The 22,835-nt window shown below is 37.5% G+C and overlaps 1 protein-coding gene across 2 annotated transcripts; it reads right to left on the bottom strand.

Moving 5' to 3' along the window:
- Nucleotides 1–13,060: 13,060 nt before the first annotated feature.
- Nucleotides 13,061–20,154, bottom strand: LOC126617982 (uncharacterized). Of its 2 annotated transcripts, none has more exons than XM_050286061.1 (2): nucleotides 15,693–20,154; nucleotides 13,061–15,593 (listed from the first exon to the last, which is right to left on the bottom strand). In XM_050286061.1, the coding sequence occupies exon 1, from the start codon at nucleotides 18,492–18,494 to the stop codon at nucleotides 16,014–16,016; it is 2,481 nt and encodes an 826-aa protein (XP_050142018.1). In that variant the 5' UTR covers nucleotides 18,495–20,154; the 3' UTR covers nucleotides 13,061–15,593; nucleotides 15,693–16,013. The 2 variants fall into 2 exon arrangements, with proteins under 2 accessions (XP_050142018.1, XP_050142022.1); XM_050286065.1 differs by having other exon boundaries at nucleotides 13,061–15,583.
- Nucleotides 20,155–22,835: the final 2,681 nt, after the last annotated feature.

Raw genomic sequence — 22,835 nt, 5'->3', positions numbered from 1 at the left:
TTCTTGTCTTGTCTTCACCCTCCAGGTATTATTAGCTGAGTTTTATTATCACCAAAGACTTGCGGTGATTCTTAGTATCGGAGACTATTTCGAGGGCACGATTCTTATATCATTTTTCTGTACTTGCTTATGCTCTAACATCACGTGTGAAGTGGGTTCATTCCCGCTCACCAGTGCACTCTGGTATTTAGGCACTCTTAAGTTTAAATCTATTCACAATTTTCCACACCATCACATTTTATGGCTTTATCACCTTCCAAGTGTCGGCCAGCACAGCTTGATTTGGAGTCCTAGTGGACATTCCGGGTCGGGGTGTGTCATATACCATCTCCAACCGAAGAGGCCAAACATAGCCCCCTCATTAATTTATTATTTTTGAATTTATTCTTTAACTTTATTGGTAAATTGAATTAAACTACTATATTAAAATAAAGTTATCTGGATATAATTTTGAGTGTCACGGATCGCTAAATGAATAAGTTTTCTGATTTCTTACATGTCACTAAATGACAACCCCTTTATATTTCTTATCTTTATATAATTTTGATAATTTTTCAAATAGAATTTTCTAGTGAAATGTGTCGAAGTGTAATTATTTAATTAGGAGAAGCATCCAAATGAAACGAAATGACCCGCTTGCGTTAATGTTTAATTCATTTGGAGAAAAGCATGTATTGATGATTTAGGGGTTACAATCTCTTCTACAAATTTAGCCTCTGATTCTATCTTTGTAATGGGTGGATTTGATGTTGTTGATCCAAAGGGCCGTCGGGTCTTGATCTTGGGATAAACAGTTGTGCGGATTTGTTGACGTCGTTGATCCAAAGGGCCGTCGGGGCTTGATCTAGGAATGAACGAATGATGAATGATGAACACTTTCTTCAAGGGCCGTGGGGGGGGGCTTGATCTTGAATTAGTGGAAGTTCTTCAAGGACCGTTGGGGCTTGCTTTTGAATGAGGATTTTTTGAAGAACGAAGGGAGCTTTCTTGATCCTTTGGGATTTGCTTGGGAGCTTTGGAGTTTCAAAGCTTCAAGGTTGTGGTGTGAGGTGAATTGGTTATCAATTGGTCTCAAAAAATGAATGCCTTGGCCTCCTATTTATAGAATTCCAAAACTTGATTTTTTTTGGATTTAAATAATTAGATGAAATAAATCATTTCTGCCAGGTGTTGACACGTGTCCTGTTTGATGACTTTTCCGATTTATTTTGATTTTTCGTTTAGTCACATGCTATGTGTAAAATTTATATGACACGTGAACATTGAAATTTTAATTATTGATCAACATTTATTTCACCAAAATTTCGATGTCTACAAATGCCCCCACTTCAAGGCGCGCCGTATACATGTGCTTGTCACATGTAGGAGATGTGTTTTGAAGTCCTTTAATGTAGATGTCGATCCAAAGGCCATCGAGGCTTGATCTTGAATTGGGCTGGAGATTTCTTCAAGGGCCGTTGAAGCTTGATCTTGAACTTTGTTTGAAATTTCTTCAAAGGCCGTTGAGGCTTGATCTTGAGGGTTGAAATTGGACCACAAGGAGCTTCATGTGGTAGATGATCTTTTGCTTTGGTAGTGGGTGAATCAGCATGTCTTTTGTTGCGCTTGTTGACTTTCCACAGTTTTGATCTTGAACCGGTTCGAAGGATTTTCTGGTTTCCTCCAATTGTTGACTTTCCACAGGCTTATTCTTGAACTGGGTTGGAAGATTTTCTGGTTTCCTCCAAAGGACTTTCCACCAACTTAATCTTGAACTGGATTTGATTCAAGGGTGGTGGACACTTGATCTTGAATCGGACTTGTGATTTCTTTAAGGGTCGTCGAGGTTTGATCTTGACTTTGGCTGGAAGCTTCTTCAAGGGTCGTTGAGGCTTGATTCTTGAAGGTTGACTCAAACACATGGCAAGCAGGCACAAGGTGAAGGTGATGGCCTATTTCTTTGTTCAATCTTTCTAATTCACACCTGAGCAGTTTGGTCAACAGTATGATCTTCAAGAGTGATGGGCGCTTCTTCCAGTTGATGACTTGATCTTTAAGGATTTGATTCAAGGGTGGTAAATCGGCACGTGCACCTCACAACGCCTAGCGGGCCGACCCAAGAATTTGAGGGTCGAAACAGGTCCACCAAACCCAGAGTGATTGCAACCCTAATGATATAAGATACTTTTGATTTCGAAGAAGTAGCGGATGAATCGGCACTTGCTTTGTTGTGCTTGTTTCTACATGCTTCAATGTATCATTTTCCCTTGCCTTATCTGTTCTTTAGGCAGATGTGGTATTTTCTCTAGAAGCATAAGATGTTGAAACAATGGGTACTTCGAGAGCAGTGCTAGGTAAGCAATTAGGGAAGGGTTCCAAGCAGTTGGTTCCAGATCGGAAGATTGATACCAAGTGCTGTCTGATTGCTTTTTTTCTCCTTGTCCCGCAGGTAAGAACAAGGACAAAGAAAAGAATAGGGAGAAAGCATGATATGAAATACTCTTGCTTTCGAAGAAGTGGTGGCGATTTGATAGCGTTGCACAACGAGGCTTTGCTCTTCGACGATGGTGCCATCAATATGTTTGTTGAAACTTCTCGAGCTCTTGGATTCAACTCAGACTCCTTCTGCTGGGTTGGTTGATTGTGCAAGGAAGGGGAAACTTGATCTTGAATGAAATCAGCACATTGTCTCCACATGCTTCAAGGTATCATTTTCACTTGCCTTATCTGTTTTCCGGGCAAATATGGCATCTTCTTCGGAAGTACATCAGCAACTGAAGACGAGTACTGAAGAGCAAAGCCAGGTAAACAACCAGGCAAAGGTTCCAGGTAGTCGGTTCCTTACCCGGAGTTTGAATGGAGGTTTCGACATATTGCTTTCTTTATCCTTATCTTTGCAGGTAAGAACAAGGACAAAGGAAAGGACAGGGAGAAAGCATGATATGAGATACTCTTGCTTTCTACCCTGGTGATATGAGATACTTTTGCTTTGGTGTCATTTGTTTGCAGAGGTATTCCAGGAGAGGAAGAAAACTGGGTATTTCGAGAGGCTCTGCTGAGAGTGTACTCTCGGAAATGAGGAAGGGTTGGGCATTTTTGCAGGTCTGCCTTGCTATGGACGGTGAAGGTGGACAGTTATAGGAAGTTCTTTAATACCTGTAGAGGTATTATTCTTTCACTCGTGTCGCCAACCATTGAGTGATTGATCAGTATGGCTTCACGTGCTTTCTTCTTCATTAGAAATCTTCGACAAATTACCCGTAATTTCCGCAAAGCTGAGTGTGCATGTGACAGGTGCTGACGAGGCTGAAAAAGACTGGGGCCTCTTCGATATCTGAGATTGGCGCTTCGAAAAATTATCCGTGATTTTCGCAAAGCTGAGTGTGCATGTGACAGGTGCTGACGAGGTTGAAAAAGACTGGCGCCTCTTCGATATCTGAGATCGGCGCTTCAAAAAATTATCCGTGATTTTCGCAAAGCTGAGTGTGCATGTGACAGGTGATGACACGTCTGAAAAAATAAAAAAACAAGTGCCTCTTCAATTTCTAAGATCGGCCCGTGGTTTCTGAGCAGCCCAGTTTTTGAGAAAGCAGACGTCTCTTCGATCTCTGAGCTTGCCTCTTCGATTTTTGAACTCGCCTCTTCAATTTCTGAAGCTCCGTCGAGTGCTGATTTTTAAAGAGAGGCACGCATCACATTCCAAAGCACACTTGAATTTTCCGCCTGTAGAAGCTCCCTACTTGCACTTCTAAGAACTTGATTTGTCCGACCTCTTCTTTTTCTTCACACCTTCAAAAATGTCTTGCCTTTCTGACCGTTGTCTTAACTTGAATGTCGGGGAAGATAGTGACATATCTTCTTCAAACAACATTTGGCAGCCGTCATTCGTATCTCCCAATGGTCCTCTTACAGTTGGGGATTCTATGATGATGAACGATACAACCGCTTCGGTGGTGGCCAGAAATCTTCTCACTCCTAGAGACACTAGGATACTTTCCAGACGGTTCGACGAGCTGGCTGTTCAGGACTCTCTGGCCTACAACGTCCGATGTGCAGGCTCAGTTTCAAACATGGGCCAACGCCTTCTTGCTCAATCTCGTCATGTTGAGTCATTGATGGCTGAGGTGGCCAGTCTTCGGCAAAAGGTCAGAGTGCTTAGGCACGAGAATAAAGAGTTACACATGCTCGCAACTAATTACTCAACAAGCATGAAGAGGAAGCTTGACCAGCTGTAGGAGTCCGAAGTTCAGATTCAGAGTGATCATCAGAGGTTTGTGGCGTTACTCCAGCGGCAACTTCTGCCTTCGTCCTCTGGCGCTTCACCAAGTGTTGAAACTCCGGATAATCAATCTCTGGTGCTTCGTCTTTCTGGAGCTCCGCCGAGTGATGAGGCGCCACCTGATCATCCTTGAAGATCCCTTCCTGTAAATTTGATTTGACTTTTTTTTTAAGGTATGTATAATGCAAATTTATGTAAATTTCCATAAAAATAAATAAAATGGACTTTATTTCTCTTAATGCATTTTAGATATCAATGGACATGCTTTATTTTATTTAGTATGTTGTGCTAAATACAAATAAAACGTATATCTGACTAAAATGCGTTACTTCCTTCTTTTTTTTCTCTTTTTTTTTTTTTTTTTTTTTTTTTTTAGATGGTGCCTGACACACCCATTTCCTTTTAGATGGTGACTAATGCACTATTCTTTCACCTTTTTTTTTTTTTTTTTTTTTTACTTAACAGTAGCTGGCACTTTTTTTTAGTTGGCACTTTCTTTTTGTACATAATCATATTTTACCAGTGCACCATTTAGGGTAGCTGGCACTTTCTTTTAGTTGGCACTTTCTTTTTGTGCATAATCATATTTTCCCAATGCACCATTTTACTTAACAGTAGCTGTAGCTGGCACTTTCTTTTAGTTGGCACTTTCTTTTTGTATATAATCATATTTTCCCAGTGCACCATTTTACTTAACAATAGCTAGCACTTTCTTTTAGTTGGCACTTTCTTTTTGTACACAATCATATTTTCCCAATGCACCATCCCATCACCTCTCATTTTGGTTTTTCTTTTCCAGGCACGGGTGGTCGTTTGCACAGTCACGGACCTGCGTTTTGAATAGCCACCGCATTTCATTTGCTTCTCCGAGGGCCTTTATATATATATATATACATGGGATTGCTCCTTTGCTTGTACACTCATTACACAGCTTCAGCCACTGCGTTGCTTGTTACCTTGCATCGCCACTGCACCATTGTCCAGCAATCCTGCGCTGCTGCTTTTACTTGGTGAGTCACTTGAGTATATATATGTGTGTGTATATATATATATATATATATATATATATATATACATGGAAAGCTGTTGTTGTAGTTCGCTTTATCGCTGTTGTAGTTTGCTTTATCACCGTGCATACATATATACATGTAATATAATGTGCTTTGCCCTCTGCAATTCCTTCATGCTGCTTTTACTTGGTGAGTCACATGTGTGTGTATATATATATATATATATGTTGGAAATGTGCCCTAAAACCAATCATATGATGATACTTTACGGACATTTCACATGTTAAACTAATCTAGTTTAATATCAAGGGCATAGATTATTATTTTAAGCCGTCTCATATAAATGTTATATGCTTAAACGATAAGTCCAAGGAATATGTGATTGGGAGAATACGATCTAAAGAAGTTAGATTCATGAGACCATTCTTTCGTAGACACATCCTAAACGTTCCTGATCATAGGATTGCCAATTGGGCATTGACAGTCCGTTAAGATCAGTACGTGCTGTGTCTTCTCTCAGGGAGAGTGACTAGTCTCGAGTCATTGGTGTGTGTGACATTAAGACAAGTACGTAGGTGCTCAATAGAGAATGAGTTCACTGAACACGATCAACGAAGAGTTCTCATATTCATGTCACATGAGAACTCATGGTTGGGATAATGCAAAGTAGTCCTTTGACTTAAGGCATCACAGCTGTCTTGTGGTTAAGTCCTTGATCTTTGATTATGTCAAAGTCACCCCATCCGCGGGTGTCCACGGCATCGTTGGGGTTAAGCTACTTAGCCATGGATGCAAGTGAATGCGCAACAAGGGATCTCTAACCTTCAAACCGTTTGAGGGAGAATATTCTATGATATGATTAAGAATCTTTGGCCAAAGTATGAATGAGATTTAGGAAGGCGTTCCAAATCACATTCAAGGTAATCATATAAGCACACGAATCACATTGGATAGTAGACATGAATAAACTATCAAACCAAACAATGTTGTCAAGAGTATTGTATTAGAGAAAGACCGTATTGCATTTGTAATCCTAAACTGAATAGGTTCTCCACCTCTTCTGATTAGCTTGGGTAACCATGATATGCTGCTAGGTGTCACTCATGGTTTGTGGAAGCCCTAAACATGTATAATCACTAAAGGGAGAATTGAAAGTAAGTTTCAATTCACAATCGATTTGAAAGAGTTTTAATCGCCCACTGCCTCGCTAAAAGGAACCTAATGGATCGTACACCGTGTAAGGTGGAGATTGAAGAAACAATGGAGATGAGTAAGAATAATTAAAAGGTTTAATTATTTATGGCAAGGATGAATTAATATGTTAATTAATCAAACGAATAAGTTCGTTAAAGACCTCGGGATAGTTTTGGACCTTAAGGCCCAATGGGCTTCGAACGTCAAGCCCATTGACTTAAGTTGTATGACAATTTAATGAATAAAGATTCACAAAGGCCCAAAAGCCCAAATCCCTAATGTGGCCGGCCATATGTGTTGAATTAGGGTTTTTTGGTTCTTTAGGTCATTTATAGAAGTGACTATATAAAGAACTTTATAGCCTAAAATTCATTAAGGGTTCTTTTGGAGAAAATTGGTGAGAACTTGTCTCTCCTTTTCTCTCTAGGAGGCCGGCCCCCTTGGAGGGTGGATCTAGCAATCCCACTACTCCAAGGTCACTCGTTCCTTCTCCAATCTCTCCTTGGTGTGGAGACTTAGAGGTTCTCAATTTTGGGAACTTGGAGAAACCTTTTCATCCATCCAAATCCATAGATTTTAGATGCAAGGAATGAAGGCCCTCTCCTTGGGTGATTAGCCTTTGCTTATGCAAAGAGGAATCTACAAAGGTATAAATCTCAACTCACTTTGTTTTGAGTTGATTCATGGTTTTCCAATCTACTAGGCTTTGAATTTCATGGGTAATGTTTTGTTTTTTAATGCATGCAAGCATGATTCCGCCTTTTAATTGTTAAATGCATACTATAGATGTTATTCAAATGAACATGTTTTCACAAAATAATCCTTCAAGTGGTATCAGAGCCTAGGTCTAGTAGTTGGTGAATCTTTTTGGGTTTTGTAGTTCATAGTTTTGATTTAAAAGTTGTAATATGTTACAAGCTTTATTCTTGTTTCTTTGAATGTAAATTTTGTTAGAAAATTTGCCATCTCAAATGTTGTAGATGTAGTTCATATGAGCATGAATATTGGAGCTAAAATTTGGTGCCATGATTTTGGGAAAATTCGGCCAAATACCTAGGGTGATTTTTTGGGTTCTTGTTTGACTTGTTAAAAGTGTTTTAAAGTGACTTTTGGAACCCCTATGTACCCTAGTTTGGTTATATGTTATTTCCCTAAAGTTTGAATGGTTTTGGAATGTTTTTGGGTGAAAAATGTTCATGGAAATTTTTTGAGTTTTTCATGAATGTTCTTCATTGTTCTTGACATTTTAGCCAAGAACAAAAAGTTTTGTGTTTTGATTCAAAGTTTTGATTTATTTCATAAAGTTTATGTTTTATGATTTTCAAATGTTTAAATGTTTTAGATATTTGTTTAAATGGTGTAAGAGATATTGGTGGGTGTGTAAGGATTAATTTCCTTTCACACACACCACTTGCACCACTTGATTGCTTTATGTCAAAACTCACAAATCAACACACACATCACTCCATTTCTTCTTCCAAAACCGGCCACCCCCTAGTGGGGGTACTTTTGGGGCCTTTTATGCAATTACATAAAGTTTTGATACTTTTGTGTATTTGCACTTTGGCCCAAAAGTTTATGTTTTTACGTTTAGGTCCAAAAACGCTAAAGGACAAATTGTTTTGCTCCTTTAATGAAGTTTTTACATTGTTTAATTTTTGGGTTCTAGTGTAATTACATGAAGTAGTGGACTTTTGTGTTCTTACAAAGAGTGACCCCAAAAGTTTATGTTTTTGCAATATTGCCCAAAGGTTGTGGTAATTGCATTTTGGCCCAAATTAGGTAGAGAACAAAATTGTTTTGTCTCTTTAAATGAGAATTGGATTTTCATTTCATTTAACTCCATTTAAATCACTTTTATGGATACAAAAACCAAATGAAAATGTTGCATTCAATTTAATTAGTTAAAGTGTTAATTAATTAAAGGATGATTATGAACCCAAGCCTAATATAATTGAGCTATGTGAAAGGCCGTTTCAAATTTGTTTGAACCATGGGAATGTGTAGATTAGATTTTGGTTGTAATTTGATTTGATCAAATGTTGTAAAAGGGCATAAGCCCTTCTTTACTTTAAGGTAATTTGTTTTATGCAAATGTTGTAATGAGCATAAGCTCACCTTTACTTTGAAGTTCTTCTTTCTTGCTTTATTTGATATGCATGAAAATGAAGTAGTTGGGTCCAACGCCCCTAAGACAACACGCCTTAATGTGATTAAACGCGTAACTAAAATCAATCTCCATCCCTAGACCGAGATTCAACACAAGGCTCGTGTTGAATCTAAACAAAGGTTCATAGTCATCCTAAGGCCCTAAGGTAACTATATAGTCCATCAAATGAATGCAAAGTTTATGTTAGTAGTATCATATACTCTTGCTTTAAAAACCGTTTTATAAGCATACTGGGAGTATTATATACAACTAAAACAATCATATGGACCAATAGTTGTAATAAGACCAAAATTGTTTTAGTAAAGATTAAAATGAATATTTATATGTGATGAGACCTAAAACCCTCAACCAAACCATTATTAAGTTGATAAGCGTGAGAGTGCTTTGAACACTCTTTCGTGGCCTTCCACCGTGGTGGGCTTCAATCGTTTGTGACTCATACACCGTATTCGTCCAGTTCTGGGGTTGCAAAGTATATGCTTACATTTAGGAGAAGCCTATACACATATGATGAAGTGAAAGGTAGGCAACGAGTGTGGTCAATATGATATTCTTCTGAGGCCATTCTTGAACCCCTACTTGAACTAGCATGGTGGGAATGACTTAACTAAGTGCAATGTGCCAATATGATATTCTTCTGAGGCATCATTCTCTAGAGGCCAAACTAGATGGGTACTTGCAAGAGATGCAAATGAGTAAGCGTACTCTCTCATTATTATGAACGCTAGCCAATATGATTTTCTTCTGAGGTGGGCTTGGTAGTAGTGAGTCTCCCATACCCTACTAAGAGTTTCCTCCAAAACTCTCGAATTCCAATGAGGGATATGGAATTTGCCAAAAATAGTGGGTGGTGCTATTTGATTTAAAGACCCGAATCAAATGGCTTAAAATCAATCAATTTATATTCGTTATGTATTTGTTTACCAATATATTTGCAAACGCTATCCAACACTTGACAAATAAAAGCCGAAAGTTTTAGTTTCCGGACTTGGTACTACAAAACCATAGATTGTCTTTAATGGCTTGTAAATGTACCTAAGTAGTCTCATCCTCACAATCTTCCTATTGATAATGTATCAGTAGAAGAATATGTTAGAAAATGTCTATCATAAAGAGGACAACACTTTTAATGTCATAATTCTTCAATTACAAATTGTTGTATGAAGAAATAAGAGTTGCTTTGAACAACCCTTAATCAATGCAAACATTAGTGCTTGTTTCTTTGTTACATGGACAAGGAACTTTAGAAGTAAGCACAAGGGCATGGACACTTTATGTGCCATGATTCTTCACTTACAAATTGTTGTATGAAGAAATGAGAGTTGCCTTGAACAACTCTTGAAAGTTTGTAATTATGTTTAGAACATAATGGTTGGTTGACAAAAATAGTCCATCAACATGGACTTATGATGATTTTGAATCATTGAGTGTTGAAGTGTTAAAACCACTTAATGAGATGGAAACTAGGCAAGGACTTCACCTTTGTTTCCTTATCCTAATGGTTCACTAAGTTTATTGTAAACTATGTAGTGAACAATAACCACATGCTCTCCAAAATGTTTGATGTGTATAACACAATTGAAATAAGTTTCAAGAGAGATAGTGGGAGTTTAGGGACCATGACTATTGTAGTCAAAGGTGAAAGTCAAATGAAGAAGATAAAAATTAACTCCAAGGGAACAAACTTTCTTTATAAAAGTATGGACATTGGAAGGGGTATTTGCAAGAAATGTCTTGCAAGTGTCAAGAACACACCTTTCGAAGGTGTTGTAAATTGTTCTTGAATAGTTCAAAACAGTTGGTTCTTCTACTTGAATGCTTGATTCCGTATTAGTAACTATGTTTTACAATCGTTGTAAAAGTGTGACTAATAAGAAGTAGAAGATATATGAGAGAAGAAAAGGTGCTTCACATTCGGAACGTGAATAAAATATAGATCTCTGCGAAAGCAGATAGTACTTACTTCCTTATATGAACTACCAAAGAAATTGGAAAAACCAAAGATAGTCTTTACATTCCAATTTTAAGGAACTTAATTCCGTCACTATAGTAGAGATGGATGAATGCTTTGTTTGACAAAACATTGTTCTTTATTAATCAATGATTAGATTATAGTAATCTAATTGATTGTCTCTATAGTAGAGATGATATGGTAGTGTTAACTGTTTAGAATACAATGATGCTTAAAACCCAAAAGGTTGCAAGGTAGTGACTAATCCCAACTGAGTTGTGATACCTCTAAAACATAAATTACGAGTTGGTCATAGATGGATGCTTTGGATCGTTAGATCCGGATCCAATACCTTCTTGTTAAAATTGTAAAGAGGCGAAATGTTCGAATCTTTATTCTTTTGGAAAGAATAAAGAATCACAAAGTTGTTGAGGTTAATTCACTTAGATGTTAGTGGCACTTGTCCACAACATAATACTACTCATGTTGGATGACATTCACCGAAGATCACCCTCGGTTGGACTATAGTTTATTTTAAATAAACACAAGTCCGAATACTTTGCAAAAGGTTTCAAAGAATTCAAGAAATGTAAGTTGATGAGTAAGACGTCTAAAGTATTTACATCCTTAGATTTGATCCAAGGAATGGTAACACTTTAGAATAGTTTTCTTGAAAGATATCAAGGAAAGAAGCATCATAAGATAATGAATTTCTCCATGAGGAGAAGAACGAACTCGAATAAGATTTAGTTCGTTGGATGTTATCTATTACCCATATATAGGATATATACTTCTAAAAACAATATGATTGTCAATTAGAAGATCTTTCAAATTTTTCATGACTCCATAAGATGTAGTTGGAAAGAAAGACAAATCTCAAGCATGTTAAGATTTGGGGTTGTGAGCTAATAAGCAATATTTGTTTGATAACAATCTTGTGGGATATCCTTAAATTAATTTTTGGATATCGCTTCTATAAACCAACTAACAAATGTTGTTTTGTTGGGTAGTTCATTGTAATCCTACAATGTGATTTGCCTAAAAGCAAATGAACTAGAGATAGAACTCAAAGAATGGGTTCTTTGAGAGACAAGAAAGTAATCAACAAATATAAACAACCTAGTTCCTATACCAAAAGCTCCAAGGTAGTCGATAAGGATTTATAAACCGTCTCAGTTGAATGGTTTGAACTTTATGACTATGTCATAGAGTTGCACCTCTTAATTCGAAAGAAATAAGAATGAAAATCCTTATGACTACATTGAGTGTATATATATGATATATACTCAAGGAAATGGTAAAGTACCATTTGACCCGAAATAAAGAAACCTTCATAAGCTAATTGGTAGCTTAAGGTAACTACAATCAAAAGGATGGTTGACTTTGAAGAAACCATTTTTGACGTAGGCTTGGTTTCAATTAATTCGAAGATAGCTAGCTACAACTAAATGGTGATTCAATGTTTGGACATTATATGGGTTTCCGAAACCATTATTAAGATAGTCTTGATAATATATATGTCTAAACTATAAATCACAAGACATGTAAGTTGTAGAGATCCATCCATCATGAATCTTAGCAAGCTAGTGGGAGCTATGAGCATCTTATGAGAAAAAGGATCAAATCGTTTGATTTCTCATAAAGATGTAAATGAATCTTTTGTTTACTAGGTTTACAAAAGATTAGTGGGAGTTAATCATGTTTGATGCGAAAATTACTTGACACACAAATTAAACCCTCTTTTTGACAATTGTAGTATAGATGTAAGTAGGGTATCGTTCTAAACCGGGGATTAGGAGGGCTTGCTAAAACCTCTAAACTGACTCAAAAACAAAAAGAAACAAAGTTAAAAATGTAAACAAAAGATTTTAAAACAAGAAAGTAAAAGGGGGATTTGAGTTTGGTGAAGTTGAAAGTAAAAACGAATAAACTAAAAACTTAAATAGATTTGAAACAAATTTGGGTTGAATGGATAATGAAAGGCTAGCTAAGGGGTTCTTCTCCACACATGTCTTGCTTGCATACAAAATGATTTCCAATTGCTCTTCGATAAGTTATGAATACTCAACGCCCCAAATTAACCGTGAATTGCACTAATTAACTCTCAATTTTTCAACAAGTTATTAGATTGGATGATTGCATACGACAACCCAAAACATTCCCTACAAGTTCCCTACATGAATTGCATAATAGAGATACAAGCAAGAATCATTAAGTTCTATGAAAAACATAAGCATTGACGAGGCACTCGTTACTATGATTTGCATGAAACTTATGCCAAGAATTTACTTAACGTGATTGTGACTAGCAACCTTCACTACTTGTGAATATAAGTTCATAACGATTAGGTGAAACTCCCTTATATTCTAGCGTCAAATTCATGCATGAAAATTAAGCGTGCACTCTCAACCAACATACACAAATTAGTTTTTATACGAACGGATAAGTAAATTGAATTCACAATTCAAGAAACGCAATTGGAAGTAATCAAATCATATAGCAAGCATAAACATGGTTTTGAATCCCCCCCTAGCCAAGGGGGTTTAGTTCCTCATTATTACAAAACAAAGATAAACAAATTTAACCATTGAAAAACAAAGGGAAGAAAGCACCTAAACGTTCCAACGATCCATGTTGGATAGCAAGCGCGTCCAAGGACTTTTCTCCTTCTCCTTGCCGCCACAACAAGGTTGGAATGATGTTGAAGGGTTGGTTATTTGGAGGAATGGATGGGAAGGGGTTTAGATATGTAGGAGAGGCAAGGAAAGGCTTGGAGAATGGTTAATTTCTGGATGATTTGAATGAGGTTGCTGCCATGGTATTTATAGGAAGAGGATGGACATGTTTAATGCAAAAATTTGGTGGAATGAAGTAGGTAAGGCATGGCAAGGTGGAGAATTGTTGGTGAGGGTAGGTTTTGAGTCATCCACTCACATGTCATGGTGAGTTAAGCATTGCATCATCCACTCAAATGTCATGGTGAGTTAAGCATTACATCATCCACTCAAATGTCATAGTGAGATAGGCATTGCATCATCACTAAAAAATCTGGTGGAAGTAAAACAAAGGGAAGGCCACGACATTGATGAATTTTATGGGGTATGCATGGTTTTGAGTGAAGTTTTGGCCAATCCTTCTAGAAATTTATCCCTTCTTGCAACTTGTATTTGTTTCACCAGATTTTTAGCATGTTCCTAGCCTCTTTTTTTCTTCAAATTCGTCCATCCATCTTGCTCATATCATAAGTAATCCATTCCAAACTCAAAACTGCTCCAAAATGCACCAAAATGCACTTTCTTGCTACCTTAGCCCTTTGGACCTACAAACACACGAAAATGGCTTAAAGTACTAAAATAACTAAGAACTAATAACGTAAATGCAAGAAAACTAGTTAACTAAGTCGCATAAATATGCGTCTATCAAATTCCCCCACACTTAGCTATTGCTAGTCCTCGAGCAAAATAAAAAAAATAAAACATAACCTAACCTTCCAACATTTGCCTTAGGGATTTCCAATGCACATGACATGTTAAAGATTATCATTCCCACATAATTGAGTCAATTTAACACTTAAGCACATACTTAATCATAGTCACTACTTACTAATTCACAATTAACCAATTAAAACAATGTTTTGAATGTAGTAACATGCCTTAGAGAATTCCCTCAATCCTTACAAGATACGCACTCTATTTTCACTCAGATTTTCTAACTACACACCCTATACTAGTTATATGTGAGAGAATTGATGTAGATATAAAAACGAATGCTCACATATATGTATAACAAAGAACACAATTTCTAGAGTTAATAAGCATGTTGAGATATGATCTCATGAATGGAATGCTACTACTTAGATGCGAGAACCAGTGACCATATGCTCATACCAAGTTCAATCTCCACAAATTGAAACACATAACACTCAAGATAGAAGTCAAGGGTTGTAACGGGGCTTGGGGTATTGGCTAACAAAGAAAGGATAAGGAAAACAAACGTTCTTAAAGTGATAGTAAGCAAAGTAATGAAATTGAGACTTAGAATTTACTTAGATTGCAGAAATTAGCTTTAAAACACAAGGGGAAGATTTAAACAACTCCTTAGGGTCGAATTCATTGTTTTGGACCCCTTCTTCATCAAACAACACTTTAGAACTCTTTTTCACTTCTTTTCAACTCTTTTCGCATTCTTTTCACATTTTTCTTTTCTTTTTTTTCTTTCTTTTTACCCGTGCCTATGGCACATAATTCCTTATGAAAAACACTTCCCCCACACTTGTTTTCTGCCACAAAGGAATTCAATTTGAATCATGCTTTACTACGCTTTAAGAACAAGGTTAATGGATGGTCCTAATCTAAGCTAGGTGAGAGTAATGTGGGTTACAAAGAAAAGGCTCACAAAGCTCAACGGGATTAAAACGTACAAAACATAATGACATAGGGGATTCACGGCTTTTTGGTTATGGTGGTGGTCACTACACAACTTTATCTTGAATATGTGTTATGCAAATCAATGACATGCTTTGAATGAAATGGGTATGAGTTCTAGCATTTGGAACTAAATGATGAAACGCCTTCTAAGTAGTAACCAAGCAAAGAATAATGAGATCATGCAACGACTTAGAAAACAATAAATCACAGATTATTAACTCTCCAAATAAACGTTTAGGCTCAAGTCTCACAAGGTTGTAGCGTTAGTTTGAGTTCTTTCCTTCAAGCATGTTACAAAAACTGATTTTTCCTTTAAGATTGCATGTAAATTCATAAGTTATAACCACAACCAAGCATAAACAAAGAGTAAATCAAACTTTCATCCATGTTAATCACTCTCTTTAACAGCCATGAAATTACAAACCAAATCCTCATCATTGTGTTGGAAGGTACCCTAAGACACAAACAAACACACAAAAACAACTCTTTTTGGGTTTTGCAAAGCAATTTTTCAAATTTTTATGTGATTTTCGGAGTTATAAGTCAGCACACACTAAAACTCACCAAAACAGCCTAAAAACACCTAAAAACAGCAAGAAACAACATTGGGAAGTATGAGTGAGAAAACCCTACGAATTTGAGTCAGCACACACTAAAACTCACCAAAACAGCCTAAAAACACCTAAAAACAGCAAGAAACAACATTGGGAAGTATGAGTGAGAAAACCCTACGAATTTGCATCAAAACACTTTGGTTACCCCCCCACACTTAAACCAAACATTGTCCTCAATGTTTCAAAGCATAACTAACACAAAAACACATAAACAAACAAACAAACACTAACAAACTAAATATGGCAGAAACTAATTAAACAACAAAGAGAAGGGTTTAGGAACGCAAATCTGGAATTGGAGTGCTCTCTAGGCCTTCCTTTGTCGAATGCATGGGTTGCCTCCCACGAAGCGCTTTCTTTAACGTCTTCCAGCCGGACGGTACCTCCGTTTAAGCTTGACTAGGTGCCACGGCATGGAGGGGTACATCCTCCATGACATGCTTTGTATGCTCCACTCCAATACCCTCATCGATGATGCATCTAGGGACATCCTTCTTGATTGGTGCGCATGAATGTTCCTTCCCCACATGTTTAATCACATCTATTGCAAAACAAGAACGAACATCATGAGGATTCTTAACATATTCAGGAACTTTGAATTTAATCAATTCATCACCAAACTCCATTGTTAACTCTCCCTTAGCCACATCAATCTTGGTTTGGGCTGTCTTCATGAAGGGTCGCCCTAATAGTATCGGCAATGGGGTAGAATAGGGTGAATCCTCCATGTCAAGCACGTAAAAGTCCGCTGGAAAAATCAAATTGCCCACCTGCACCAACACATCTTCCAAAACACCCTTTGGATATGCATTAGAACGATCGGCTAATTGAATAATCACACCATCGTTTTTAAGCTCACCTAAGTTCATAGATGCATAAATAGAGTATGGCATAATATTAATCGAAGCCCCTAAGTCTAACATGCATTGTTCAAACTTAGTCTTGCCAATAACGCACGGAATTGTAAAACTACCCGGATCTTTGCATTTACGGGGTAATTTCCTTTGTAACATGGCAGAAACATTCTCACTTACTTGGACCACCTCTTTGTTCGAAATCCTTCTCCTTGATGTACAAAGTTCTTTTAAAAACTGAGCATACCTCGGGACTTGCTTAATTGCATCAAGGAACGGAATATTGACTTGAACTTTCCGAAAGGTCTCTAGAATGTCCTTCTCGGCTTCTTCCTTCTTTGATTGCCTAAACCTGCCAGGAAAGGGCACATTTAGTGGAATGGAACTAGAAAAAGTCGAATTTGGACTTACCTTGGTGGTTTGGGACGGCTTAGGAGGGCTAGATGGTGGTGGCAAGGATTGTTCATCCTTGGCCGTGAGTTTTGGTCCCTGTGCTTCCTCTTGTAGCAACTTTTCATCCTCATCGTGACTTGATTTGGATGATTTTGGTTTGGCTCCAACCTGTGTACCACTTCTCAACATGATTGCATTGACGGTTTCAAAGCCTCCTTTTGGATTTGCAATGGTTGAGCTAGGCAACTTGCCTTGCTCTCGAAACTGCCCCATGAACTCGGCAATTTGCCCTACTTGTTTCTCTAACTCGTCCACCTTTTTGTCCCTATTTTGCATTCCCTGCGCCATAGAAGTTAGTAAATTAAAATTTTGATCATTATCAATAGACGAACCTGATTTTTGGGCAGGTTGTGCTTGGGGTTGAGTTGGTGCAAACGGCTTTTTATAGAAACCTGGGGGTTGTTGCCTCAATCCGCTTTGTTGTTGGCCTTGTTGGGGTTCTCGCCATTTGAAATTTGGATGATCACGCCAACCGGGATTGTAAGTATTGGAAAAGGGGTCATTCCTTGGTTGGTATTGGTTGTCAAATCCCACGGCATTGAGGGTCTCCCACCCTCCATTTTCTATCAACTGTGGGCACTTGTCCGTAAGGTGGCCTTGCATGGAACACACGCCACAAGCTGCCACGTTTTGCACTTTTGGACCTTCCACTACCTGAGAAAGCAAAGTAGTAAGGTTAGCCATTTGATTTTGAAGTTCGGTTATGGCACTTACCTTATTGACTTGATGTGGTCGTGGGTTACTCCTTTGTCCAACGCCTTCGTATTGTTGAGCATTCAACGCACGGTTGGAAATTAAAGTCTTTGCTGCCGTGGGGGTCTTGTCCACCAAGGCTCCTCCTGCCGAGGCATCTAGCATTTGACGTTCGATAGGTAGTAGCCCCTCGTAGAAGTATTGCAAAAGAAGTTCCTCCTTCATCTGATGTTGTGGACAAGAAGCAACAAGAGATTTAAAACGTTCATAATAAGTAGGAAAAGATTCACCTTCCTCTTGTTGAATTCCACTTATCCTTTTCCGTAGGAGGATGACTCGAGAAGTTGGGAAAAACTTCTCCAAGAAGGCCCGTTTCATGCTTTCCCATGATGTGACGGTTCCGGGCGCCAATTCGTACAACCAATCCTTCGCCTTTTCCAAGAGAGAGAAAGGGAAGGCTTTCATCTTCAAAATACTCCCATCGACATTGACAGGGGTCATGCTCGAACACACCACCTCGAATTCTTTCAAGTGTTTGTTAGGATCTTCCATGGACAACCCATGGTACTTCGGAATGTGGTGTAACAAGCTTGACTTCAATTCAAATTCTTCTGTCTTTCCTCGGGCTGCTGCGGGGTATTGGATGCATAGAGGTGCGGCATTGTCCAATCCCGAAGCTGAAAGTTCTTTGATTGTTCGATTGTCCACCTCCATGTCTTTTTCTGCCTCCTCCTTTTCTTCAAATTCGGATTCAGAACTAGAACTAGGTGGATTAGGTTCTGGTACTTTCCTTTTCCTTCTCAAAGTTCGTTCAAAATTGTCGTCAAACTTCGATATATGTGCACGAACTGGTTGAGAACTACGAGTCATAAACTAGTACCTGAAATAAACAAAATAAAATTAAAACTAAAATTAAAACACACAAAAAAGAAATAAAAAGAAACAATGGGGATTTAGCAAAGTTGCTAATCCCCGGCAACGGCGCCAAAATTTGATGCGAAAATTACTTGACACACAAATTAAACCCTCTTTTTGACAATTGTAGTATAGATGTAAGTAGGGTATCGTTCTAAACCGGGGATTAGGAGGGCTTGCTAAAACCTCTAAACTGACTCAAAAACAAAAAGAAACAAAGTTAAAAATGTAAACAAAAGATTTTAAAACAAGAAAGTAAAAGGGGGATTTGAGTTTGGTGAAGTTGAAAGTAAAAACGAATAAACTAAAAACTTAAATAGATTTGAAACAAATTTGGGTTGAATGGATAATGGAAGGCTAGCTAAGGGGTTCTTCTCCACACATGTCTTGCTTGCATACAAAATGATTTCCAATTGCTCTTCGATAAGTTATGAATACTCAACGCCCCAAATTAACCGTGAATTGCACTAATTAACTCTCAGTTTTTCAACAAGTTATTAGATTGGATGATTGCATACGACAACCCAAAACATTCCCTACAAGTTCCCTACATGAATTGCATAATAGAGATACAAGCAAGAATCATTAAGTTCTATGAAAAACATAAGCATTGACGAGGCACTCGTTACTATGATTTGCATGAAACTTATGCCAAGAATTTACTTAACGTGATTGTGACTAGCAACCTTCACTACTTGTGAATATAAGTTCATAACGATTAGGTGAAACTCCCTTATATTCTAGCGTCAAATTCATGCATGAAAATTAAGCGTGCACTCTCAACCAACATACACAAATTAGTTTTTATACGAACGGATAAGTAAATTGAATTCACAATTCAAGAAACGCAATTGGAAGTAATCAAATCATATAGCAAGCATAAACATGGTTTTGAATCCCCCCCTAGCCAAGGGGGGTTTAGTTCCTCATTATTACAAAACAAAGATAAACAAATTTAACCATTGAAAAACAAAGGGAAGAAAGCACCTAAACGTTCCAACGATCCATGTTGGATAGCAAGCGCGTCCAAGGACTTTTCTCCTTCTCCTTGCCGCCACAACAAGGTTGGAATGATGTTGAAGGGTTGGTTATTTGGAGGAATGGATGGGAAGGGGTTTAGATATGTAGGAGAGGCAAGGAAAGGCTTGGAGAATGGTTAATTTCTGGATGATTTGAATGAGGTTGCTGCCATGGTATTTATAGGAAGAGGATGGACATGTTTAATGCAAAAATCTGGTGGAATGAAGTAGGTAAGGCATGGCAAGGTGGAGAATTGTTGGTGAGGGTAGGTTTTGAGTCATCCACTCACATGTCATGGTGAGTTAAGCATTGCATCATCCACTCAAATGTCATGGTGAGTTAAGCATTACATCATCCACTCAAATGTCATAGTGAGATAGGCATTGCATCATCACTAAAAAATCTGGTGGAAGTAAAACAAAGGGAAGGCCACGACATTGATGAATTTTATGGGGTATGCATGGTTTTGAGTGAAGTTTTGGCCAATCCTTCTAGAAATTTATCCCTTCTTGCAACTTGTATTTGTTTCACCAGATTTTTAGCATGTTCCTAGCCTCTTTTTTTCTTCAAATTCGTCCATCCATCTTGCTCATATCATAAGCAATCCATTCCAAGCTCAAAACTGCTCCAAAATGCACCAAAATGCACTTTCTTGCTACCTTAGCCCTTTGGACCTACAAACACACGAAAATGGCTTAAAGTACTAAAATAACTAAGAACTAATAACGTAAATGCAAGAAAACTAGTTAACCAAGTCGCATAAATATGCGTCTATCAATGTTCCTAAAATTTAAATATATATGATATATTAATTTTGGAAATGAAAAGAATACTTCTTCGTTAAAGTTATGACTTTAAACATTCTATAACGATAGAATGTATATGGGAGTTAATCATGTTCCTAAAAATTTAATATATATAATATATTAATTTTGGAAATGAAAAGAATACTTCTTCGTTAAAGTTATGACTTTAAAACATTATATGAAGATAAAATGTATATGGGAGATATAGTCTATATACATGGGATGGAAATCTATAATGATATATTTCATGATATAATTGGATTATATCAATCCCTAATAATAGACAATAGATGCTAGGAAGTTTCTCATATGATGATAAACTTCAATTAGAAGGACAACTCTAGTGAGACTAAGAAGTTGCTCTTCTCAAAGAGAACGTACTCTTTGACTCCCAAAGAAATAATGCGTAAATAGAATCCTTTATGCATACGCATAAAGGGGATTTATGTATTTCATATTGTATGAAAAACATTGATATGAGTTGTACCTAGAACGGTACAAGACGATATCAGTGCAAGCCCAGGATCAGAACCATGGCAACTGTCAAGTGAGTCCTTAAGTATTTAAGAAATACTAAAGGATAGATTCCTCAAAGAATGAGGAAGAATTAGATTAACGTAATGGAAGCGTAAATGTATTAGATTATGAATCTAATCCATCATTGGATGTTTCTTCATTATGAATGAAGAGATAAACAGATATCTCTTTATTATGACTAAAGAGATATCTGTTTATCTCTTCATTCATAATGAAGAAACATCCAATGATGGATTAGATTCATAATCTAATATGACTAAAGAGATATTTGGATGGAAACATTAAAGTAATGAATTTAGTGTGTTCCATTATTAATGCAAAATATATTGCCATATAGAAGCTTACAACAATGTTGTTTGGATGGGAAAGTTCATTTATGAACTCTCTATTCAGTTCCAACCAGAAAGTGTATCTAGTGTACTGACACTATGACACTAATGGGGCGATAGCTCAAGCCAGGGAATCAAGGTCTCATCAAGGTCCGAACTCAAATGAGAGACTGAACCACATGATTGAGAATCATGTATAATGGTGACGTCGTTATTCTCAAGGTTGCTTCTATGGATAACATATAGATATCCATTGTCTAGGCCTACTACTCAGCCATTTATGAAATGACTACAGAAGAGGTATCATCACTGATGAACAAGCTGATTGGCTCTAGTGCAAGTGGGAGATTGTTGGAAATGTGCCCTAAAACCAATCATATGATGATACTTTACGGACATTTCACATGTTAAACTAATCTACTTTAATATCAAGGGCATAGATTATTGTTTTAAGCCGTCTCATATAAATGTTATATGCTTAAATGATAAGTCCAAGGAATATGTGATTGGGAGAATACGATCTAAAGAAGTTAGATTCATGAGACCATTCTTTCGTAGACACATCCTAAACGTTCCTGATCATAGGATTGCCAATTGGGCATTGACAGTCCGTTAAGATCAGTACGTGATGTGTCTTCTCTCAGGGAGAGTGACTAGTCTCGAGTCATTGGTGTGTGTGACATCAAGACAAGTACGTAGGTGCTCAATAGAGAATGAGTTCACTGAACACGATCAACGAAGAGTTCTCATATTCATGTCACATGAGAACTCATGGTTGGGATAATGCAAAGTAGTCCTTTGACCTGAGGCATCACAGCTGTCTTGTGGTTAAGTCCTTGATCTTTGATTATGTCAAAGTCACCCCATCCGCGGGTGTCCACGGCATCGTTGGGGTTAAGCTACTTAGCCATGGAGGCAAGTGAATGCGCAACAAGGGATCTCTAACCTTCAAACCGTTTGAGGGAGAATACTCTATGATATGATTAAGAATCTTTGGCCAAAGTATGAATGAGATTTAGGAAGGCGTTCCAAATCACATTCAAGGTAATCATATAAGCACACGAATCACATTGGATAGTAGACATGAATAAACTATCAAACCAAACAATGTGGTCAAGAGTATTGTATTAGAGAAAGACCGTATTGCATTTGTAATCCTAAACTGAATAGGTTCTCCACCTCTTCTGATTAGCTTGGGTAACCATGATATGCTGCTACGTGTCACTCATGGTTTGTGGAAGCCCTAAACGTGTATAATCACTAAAGGGAGAATTGAAAGTAAGTTTCAATTCACAATCGATTTGAAAGAGTTTTAATCGCCCACTGCCTCACTAAAAGGAACCTAATGGATCGTACACCATGTAAGGTGGAGATTGAAGAAACAATGGAGATGAGTAAGAATAATTAAAAGGTTTAATTATTTATGGCAATGATTAATTAATATGTTAATTAATCAAAGGAATAAGTTCGTTAAAGACCTCGGGATAGTTTTGGACCTTAAGGCCCAATGGGCTTCGAACGTCAAGCCCATTGACTTAAGTTGTATGACAATTTAATGAATAAAGATTCACAAAGGCCCAAAAGCCCAAATCCCTAATGTGGCC

Source organism: Malus sylvestris, chromosome 1, assembly GCF_916048215.2.
Source record: "Malus sylvestris chromosome 1, drMalSylv7.2, whole genome shotgun sequence".
NCBI lineage: Eukaryota > Viridiplantae > Streptophyta > Magnoliopsida > Rosales > Rosaceae > Malus > Malus sylvestris.
The sequence above is the reverse complement of the archived record's forward strand: the minus strand, read 5'-3'. Positions and strand labels throughout refer to the sequence as shown.

Coding starts and splice junctions, on each gene's coding strand:
- LOC126617982 (XM_050286061.1), bottom strand. CDS start 18,494: ATGACTCGTAGTTCTCAACCAGTTCGTGCACATATATCGAAGTTTGAC.